The following is an 8681-nucleotide window of genomic DNA, read 5'->3' as shown; positions in this document are numbered from 1 at the left end:
GACCCAGAGCAGCTACAGGATAAGTCCAATGAGATCCTGACTGCCATAATCCAGGGGATGAGGAAGGAGGAGCCGAGTAACAATGTGAAGCTGGCTGCTACCAANGNACTCCTGAACTCACTGGAGTTCACCAAAGCAAACTTTGACAAAGAGGTACGTTTCTCTGACATCATAACCTGTTGAGATGAGAGATGAAGGGCTTCAAGCGGTTTTGTCTTTAAGATGAGAATGCCTTCATCTCCAGTGTAGGGAGGTTTCTTGATGAAATGACCTTTTTTAATGTGTTAGGTCGGTTATTCTGTTTGCTATAGAGGCATTCATCATGTTTCATCTGCAGACTAACTTTATACCTAGTAGCTGACTTCTCATTTCTCCAGTCTCCAGCTGCTAGCACCCTCAATTCTACTTTCTGTTTCTGTGAATTTGATTACTCTGGATACTTCATGTAAATAAAAAAATGGAATGAGGCCTTATTTGCCCTTTTGAACTTTGGAGTTACTCTATAATGTTTTGTGTGTGCTCGTGGTATGTGGGGAGTGGTGCGCATATAGTGTAGCCATCAGGGGACAATTTAGAATCTGTTTTCTCTGTTCACCTTTATGTGGTTCCAGGGGTTGCTCTGGTCATCAGGCTTGCACACCAAGTACCTTCACCCACTGAGCCATCCTACCAGTCTATACCTAGCAAAGTATCTTCAAAAGTCGTCCATGCATAGTATTTTCATAAAGCTTGATGATGATAATGATGATGATAAATTTTATATGTATGTATTGCATTTTGTATATCAAGTCATCCATTTTGGGTTGCTTTCGCCTTTCGTAGGGAAAATGAGCATGTGGATGTTTTTTGAAAGCTGATTTCAGTTCATTTTAGCCTATACTCAGAAGTGGAATTACTGAGTCATATGGTCTGGGAATATTTTTGGGATTATGTTGGTGGACACCTTGGATCAGTTTTGTTGTTTCTTGGCCTTGGGGTTGTGAGAGCTAAGATACCACGGCAAACTAATTTGTGTCTGTGTGGTCAGGCTCTGAATGCTGGGATTAAGTGTATGCCACCATGCCCAGATTTAGAGCAAACTAATTATAATTGGTTCAGAAATGGAATTTTCCGTTGAGATCACAGAGAGTTAACAGTGAAGTTAACTATTCTGTTTGCACTTTACCATGTTTGATGTGAATTTGTCATTTCACAAAAAAAATTTGTTCCAGAAATCAAATGTTCTGAATGTCTTTAATTTTTTTATTTTGAGATATAGCTAACCTAGAATCCATTATAGAAAATGCTAGCTTGAAACTAAAGAGATTTCCCTGCTTCTACCTCCACATATACACTAATATTAAAAATTAGATATAAGGAAAATGGTTTTCCCACATGTAGGGTTTTGGTGGGTTTTTTTTTTGTTTGTTTGTTTTTTCCTCTTTTCACTAGCTATTGTTTAAACCTTGTGACAGTTTGGTCTTTCTGATACCTTTCTTGTAGAATCTTGAAACCTTCCTACATAGAGTTAATATATTCCTAATGTTCTTTTCCTTTTCTGCAGTCTGAAAGGCACTTTATCATGCAAGTGGTCTGTGAAGCCACACAGTGTCCAGATACAAGGGTAAGTTTGTTGCCATTTGAAAATTCTCCCTGTCTTCCTAGGAAATATGCTTATCACCCAGTTGGAAATTTAGGGAATCATTGAATTAAACAAAGCTTGAGTAATCTTGCTAATGATACTATTACTCTCCTAAAGATTGAGAAGGTTTTTATCACCTTTGCTAATTTAGTGCCATGAATTGTTCAGTGACTCTCTCCATTATAGACATTGAAATGAGCAGCATTGCTACTGCTGTGACCTAAACTTGACCCTGGAAGTTAGGGAAAGGAGTGACATGGTCTAGGTAGCCCCAGTAGGTTTAACCCTTCTGTGGGTTTTCCTCAATGGAACATGGAGGGGGATAGAGTGAATATACAAGAAGAAATGGTTGAAATGGAGGGGCAGGTGACAGTGTTACTCAGGTGCCATTAGTCATTGAGTCTGCTTTTGTAGACTGTTTACTTCCTTAGTAACTGTTTCATCTGTTCCTAAAAGGTGAGAGTGGCTGCTTTACAGAATCTAGTGAAGATAATGTCCTTGTATTACCAGTATATGGAGACATACATGGGTCCTGCCCTTTTTGCAGTAAGTATTTTATGTAATTTGAACTTGTAGTTAGTTGCTGGGCTCATTATTTTTAATTGCTATTTTGTAATTCTGTGGGTTTTTAGAAACTTAATATTATGAAGTCAAAGAAAATGACTTGAGTATGGGTGTTAAGGCTTCTTGTTTATTTTGTGAGACAATGTTTCAAACCACAGTTCCAGTTGGTCTGGAGCTCACTATACAGTCCAGGGTCGCCTCAAACGCAGCAGTCCTCTTTAGGGCTGGAATTACAGGTGTGAGTCCCAGATGAATGGTAGTTTAAGTTTATATGCCAAGAAGATGTCTACTTTCTTTGGCATTATGTATATATCTACCATCAATACCCCAAACAGGGCCCCTGTAACCCTGGTTGTCCTGGAACTCACTTTGTAGACCAGGCTGGCCTTGAACTCAGAAATCTGCCTGCCTCTGCCTTCCAAGTACTGAGTAGTGCTAGGATTGGTGTAATTAGAGGTATGCATTCAGCTGTTAGAAGATATTTTAACTGATTTATTTATTTATTTATTTATTTTGGTTTTTTCAAGACAGGGTTTCTCTTGTGTACCCTTGGCTCTCCTGCAACTCACTTTGTAGACCAGGCTGGCCTCAAACTCAGAAATCCGCGCCTGCCTCTGCCTCCCGAGTGCTGGGCTTAAAGGCATGTGCCACCACGCCTGGCTTTAACTATATTTTGCAAGGCTTCTTGTTTTTTTGTACTCAACTACACTACACAAATTGCTTTATTTATTTTTTAGAATTATCTATTTTATGTATATGAGTACATTGTTGCTGTCTTTAGACATACCATCAGATGGTTATGAACCACTATGTGGTTGCTGGGAATTGAACTCAGGACCTCTGAAAGAGCAGTCAGTGCTCTTAACTGCGGAGCCCACAAATTATTATTTTTTAAATCTTTTGGTTTGGTTTGGTTTGGTTTTTCGAGACAGGGTTTCTCTGAGTAGCCCTGGCTGTCCTGGAACTCACTCTGTAGACCAGGCTGGCTCGTTGTGTTGTTTTTTGTTTTTCTTTTTTAGGGGCAGGGTTTCTCTGGAGCCCTGACTTTCCTGGAACTCTCTCTGTAGACCAGGCCTGCCTCTGCCTCCTGAGTGCTGGGATTAAAGGCATGAGCCACCCCTGTCCTGCTGTATTTTTTAATTCTTGAATGTCTGGTTAAAAGGATGTCTGACTTAAGTTTGTATTTATTTGGTGTCTTTTTTTCCTTTCAGATCACAATTGAAGCAATGAAAAGTGACATCGATGAGGTGGCTCTCCAAGGGATAGAGTTCTGGTCCAATGTCTGTGATGAGGAAATGGATTTGGCCATTGAGGCTTCAGAGGTGAGCCTGGGGTGAGCCTCTGAGAAGAGCTCTGTGTGTCAGGGCTTTCCTCATTGCCTTTTTGGTATCGCCCTTCAGGAGGGGTTCTGTTGTGCCTGGGTGCCTGCAGAGATGGCTTTTCTGCTTAACAGATTAGATTCCCTTAGTAATGAGACAGCTCATGGTTTTGCCAGTTTTAGGTATTTATACTGGTAGTTCTGTTGTGAACACAAGGGGGCAGCAGATTGTCAGCTTATTGAAGTGGCAGCAGGGAATTGTTTCCTTAGTACAGGACCAAGATGTGTAATTGACGACTTACCAGCCCTGGAGAAGTAGTCAAATATGGGGGAAGGGTATCTTTGACTTGGAACCTTGAGCAGCTTCATCTTTGTGTAACCTTTGTATCTCATGAGCCAAAAGAATACTATATATCAGACTTAGTTGATTTTTCATATACATTTCCCATGTATTTAGAAACTACAGAATAGCCTTGGGTGTTCCTATCCATCTTGTTTTCGTTTTTGGGGGGTTTTGAGAAGTTATTTCATAGGACTTGGGGCTTGATGATAGTGCTGGTAGCCAGTGAGCGTTAGGACTCTACTGGTCTCTGCACTGTAGTGCTAGGATTATGAACTTGCAAACCACGGCCAGTTGTTTTCTGTTTTGTTTTTGAAACAGGGTCTGACTATGTAGCTCTAGTTGTCCTAGAACTCATGTATCCCGCTGCCTGTCAAGTGCTGTTGGAAAGCATGCACCACTGTGTTGGGCAACACAGTTTTCTTAAGTGGGATCTGGAGAGGAAACTTTCCAATCATTTTACTAAACTGGGTTATCTTTCTAGCACTAGATGTCAGGTTATTAATAGGTTGGGTTTTTGTTGTTGTTGTTTTTAATGTATTCATGGATGACCCTGAGTTTCTGATTCTGTCTCCCATCTCCCACTGACTTAGGCAGTGTTGGGGATTAAACCACAGGCTTTGAACATGCAAGATAAGCACTGTAGCAACTAACTGAACTTCATCCCCAGTCTAAGAATGTAATTCTAAAAGTACACATGGTCCTTTAATATACACGAATATAATGCATAGATCTGTACATATGTGCTACATAATACTGAAGTTGATCAAAGTATAGGCACCAGCTCAAATACTGCAACGAACATAACCGTGGCATTATCTGCCTGTTGCAGTTCTTACTGCAGGTCTGTAGCATTCATCACTGCTTATTTACTTTGTGTTTGTCCTTAGGCAGCAGAACAAGGACGGCCCCCGNAGCACACCAGCAAATTTTACGCCAAGGGAGCACTGCAGTACTTGGTGCCCATCCTCANACAGACACTGACTAAACAGGTGAGCCTCTAGACTGATTGGATCTGAAGGGAACAGCTTCCATGCATGACGTTGGCGCCATCTGTTGTGGATGACTTGACTTGGGACTAGCTGGGCCGAGCTGAGTTGTGCCTGAGTGTCTCAGACATTTTGGTTGTGAACAAACCTTGCATTGCTCTGATTTCCTGAATGCTATAGCATTTATACTCATGGGACATGTGTTTTTGTATAAGTTCCAATAAAGATAGGTGTGGGTAGTAGCAAGCTTGCCTGGCATGCACCTGCTACCCTCTGCAGGTCAAGTTTAGGAAAAGTAGAATTGATGTGCTACCTATAGGGTCCTTAAAAGTCTGTTTTAGGATCTGCAATAGTTCATGAAATCATTGGATTTATGTATTTTTAAAAACGGATGAAGTTGGACACATCCAAATAAAGGACTCTTAACCCATGAAAAATACTGGGCTGGGAATTTTAGCTCAGTGGTAGAGTGCTTGCCCATCATCATGCGCCACCTAAAACAAGGTGTGTGCCTATGATCCTCAGGAGCTGGAGGTAGGAAATTCACATTCACTTGGCTACCTAGTGAGATCTGTCAAAGAACCCAGGAACCTAATCCAAAGCCTTCAATGTCAGTTATTATTCATTACAATGGTAAGTGTGATGGCTCAGGGGTTACGAGTGAGTACAAGGACATATTTTCACTTCCTAGTAGCTACAGCTGCCAGCTCCAAGAAGACCTGTGTTTCTGGCCTCCTTTACAGACACATGCATGCACTCATGTATCCACACACATTTAACACATTCATTCAGATTTGTAAACAAGGGCAAGTTGTCTTTTTTCTGTTTTTTTAAGACAGAATTACTCTGAGTAGCCTTTGTTTTCCTGGAATTCTGTAGACCTGACAAAAGATCTCTGCCTCCCGAGTTCTGGGATTAAAGGTGCACACGACCATTGAATAAGAACAATAAATTTTAAAGGTTCATTACAAAATCAAAATCAAAGTTGTCTTGAAGATCTAAGTAATGGGTACATACAACATTCTTAGGTTTTTGTTTTGTTTAAGCTTTTCTAGGCAGGGTTTCTCTGTGTAGCCCTGGCTGTCCTGGAACTCACTCTGTACCCAGGCTGACCGGGACACAGAGATCACCTGCCTCTGCCTTCTGCGTGCTGGGACTAAAGACCAGCCAGAGGGCTCCTATGAGCACGGGATTTTACCACTGCTCTCCTCACTTTATTCATTGCACCGTTTCCTGGTATCATATTTATGAACTGTTACTGAGAGTCTAGCAGTGTCCTGAGCGACCGGGCTGTGAAAGTATTCTGTGCAGGAATATACATGTTCCTCTCTGCATATCGGCTTCATAGTTTGTTAGGAATGTGCAAAGTTTAATAGCTTTGATCTTTTTTTTTTTTTTTTTTTTTTAATGTATGTCTCTGTGTGTTGCTTCTGTATGTCTGTACACAATTTGTGTGGCTGCTATTCTTAGAGGCCAAGAGAGGGTATCAGGTCTTGAGCTAGATATTGAAAACAAAGTGCTCTTGACCCCTCCACCTCTCTCCAGCATCTGCAGTGCTTACCAGCAATGTCTTTACTTTTGAATATATTCGCTATATTTTTTCCTCTTGAACAGATTTTTTTTCTTTTTCTTTTCTTTTCTTTTCTTTTCTTTTCTTTTCTTTCTTTCTTTTTTTTTTTTTTTTCTTTTTTTTGAGACTGGATTGCATGTACCACAGGCTTATCTAAAACTTGATATATACAGCAGGATAACGTTAAACTTTGACCCATTTTCTATCTACTGGTGTTGGAATTATAGGGGTGTTATAACACGACTGCTATATGTATTGTTGACAACCAGTCCCAGGCTTTACAAGCTCTCTACCAACAGAGCTACATTCCCACCTGCTGTTGGTTTGAGACAGGATCTTTGTATACCTGGTTAGTCTCAGACTAAGACAGTCCTCTTTCCTCGGGTCCTTAGGTGTTACAGCCTGGGCTTCTTAGAGGTAGTGGAGGTTTCATTGTATATGATAGATGTAGTCCTCCATCTGTTTCTTGGGGTGACATCGGGTTATGCTGTGATGAAATGTGAAAAAAGTTTCCTTTTTTTAAAAAAAAAAAAAAAATCAGTGTTTTATATTTTATTCTGATTAAGCTCTAATGATACTTGGGAGTATATAGTGAGCCTTCTAAGTGAATTCATTGCAAGAAAAGCTTACTTGGTGCCACATCTCTCACCAGGATGAAAACGATGACGACGATGACTGGAACCCTTGCAAAGCAGCTGGGGTGTGCCTCATGCTCCTGTCCACCTGCTGTGAAGATGACATTGTGCCGCATGTCCTTCCCTTTATTAAAGAGCACATCAAGAACCCTGACTGGCGATACCGGGATGCAGCAGTGATGGCTTTTGGCAGTATCTTGGAAGGACCAGAGCCTAATCAACTTAAACCACTAGTCATACAGGTAAAGCCTGGGGACGTTTTAGATTTGAAATAGAATGGGGGTGGGGAGCTTGCACATGTGATATGTGTGCAAGTCTTTAAGTGATCACAAAGATTATTACCAAATAATTGAAAGGTACGTAGCACAGGCCTAAAAACCAAAATCACACATTCTTGTGGAGATTACAGGTCAGTTGCTCAAGGGTGTCACCCTTACCTGGATAATAATGAGACCGTCCTGTGCTGTGTGATACCTTTCCTGTCTCAGTGTAGTTTCTCATCATTAATGGTGAAATATATAACTTTTAAAATTTAGTCATGACCAAGAAACTTAAAGAAGAAAAGGCTTCACCTCAGAGCTCTCTTACCTCAGCACTGCCTTCTGACAACAGGATATGCAGCTGTTACTATGAAGATTGTCTTACCGGGTTTTTTTCTGTTTTAAATGCTACATTGTAAGCATTTTCCTGTTGATTTTTGGACTGGGGACTGGACAGTCTCGAGTATGTCCCAGGGTAGCTTACTGCCTCAGCCTGCGAGTGCTGGAGTTAGGAGTATAAGCTGCCAAGTTCACTGGCACTGGGCTTCCCTCAGCCTTCCAAGCAAATGGGAGTTATACTGTGCATTTACTCTGTGTTTGTTTGTTTGTTTGTTTAGGGTCTTGTGTGTCAGGCCTTAAATTAGCTATGTGACTGAAGCTGGCCTTGAACTCCAGATTTTTCTGCTTCCACTACTCAAGTGTTGGCTATACAGGCTCACCTCCCGCCCATTTCTATCCATTTTTAATGGTATTATTCTAGTCTTTGAACAAAATTTATATTATGTAACGTCTTTCTTCTTACGGAAATATTTTTGTTTTGCTGGTATAAATGACAGAAGAGATCATGGTAATTTAATTTTGTGCATAAAGAAATGAGTCTGTCAGGATAGAAGCCAGTGCCACTGTGATTACTTTTCTTTACCTGTTCCATATAGACTGCTTGAAAGTATACACTAAAATCTTAGTAATTAAATCCTATATTGGAATTTGGTGAAGGGAAAGACCATTTTAAACTTTGTTTTATTTACTGTTATTTTGCTTTATAAACACCTATTTTCAAAATATATCAGTCATAGTCTGAGTTAAGATCCTTTTTATCATTATATGGAACCAGGGATTGTTGCTATTTCACAGGAGGTCTTTGTAGCTCAGGCTGGCATCAAACTTGCTACATATATGATACATACTAGCCAAGGGTGCCCCTCCCTGCCTTCACATCCCAGGTGCTGAAATTACAGGCTTGTGCCACAATGCCTGTGAGTATTTCTTCTCAATGATAGTCATCATGAGTTTCCTTTTATGTTGCTTTGTTGTATTTACAGGCTATGCCCACCCTAATAGAATTAATGAAAGACCCCAGTGTAGTTGTTCGAGACACAACAGC

The 8681-nt window shown here is 40.6% G+C and overlaps 1 protein-coding gene across 1 annotated transcript in view; it reads left to right on the top strand.

The window, feature by feature from the left end:
* Kpnb1 (karyopherin subunit beta 1) overlaps positions 1–8681 on the top strand; it is a 21878-nt gene that overhangs the window by 7056 nt on the left and 6141 nt on the right. The window contains exons 4-10 of the mRNA XM_021212715.2: positions 1–153; positions 1544–1603; positions 2078–2167; positions 3397–3507; positions 4734–4835; positions 7055–7279; positions 8620–8679. Of these exons, the coding sequence (XP_021068374.1) occupies positions 1–153; positions 1544–1603; positions 2078–2167; positions 3397–3507; positions 4734–4835; positions 7055–7279; positions 8620–8679 (801 nt within the window). The remainder of the gene's footprint in view (positions 154–1543; positions 1604–2077; positions 2168–3396; positions 3508–4733; positions 4836–7054; positions 7280–8619; positions 8680–8681) is intronic.

The sequence above is a fragment of the Mus pahari genome, chromosome 14 (assembly GCF_900095145.1).
Source record: "Mus pahari chromosome 14, PAHARI_EIJ_v1.1, whole genome shotgun sequence".
Lineage (NCBI taxonomy): Eukaryota > Metazoa > Chordata > Mammalia > Rodentia > Muridae > Mus > Mus pahari.
Note: the sequence above shows the minus strand (reverse complement) of the source record. Positions and strands in the feature narration are given on the sequence as shown.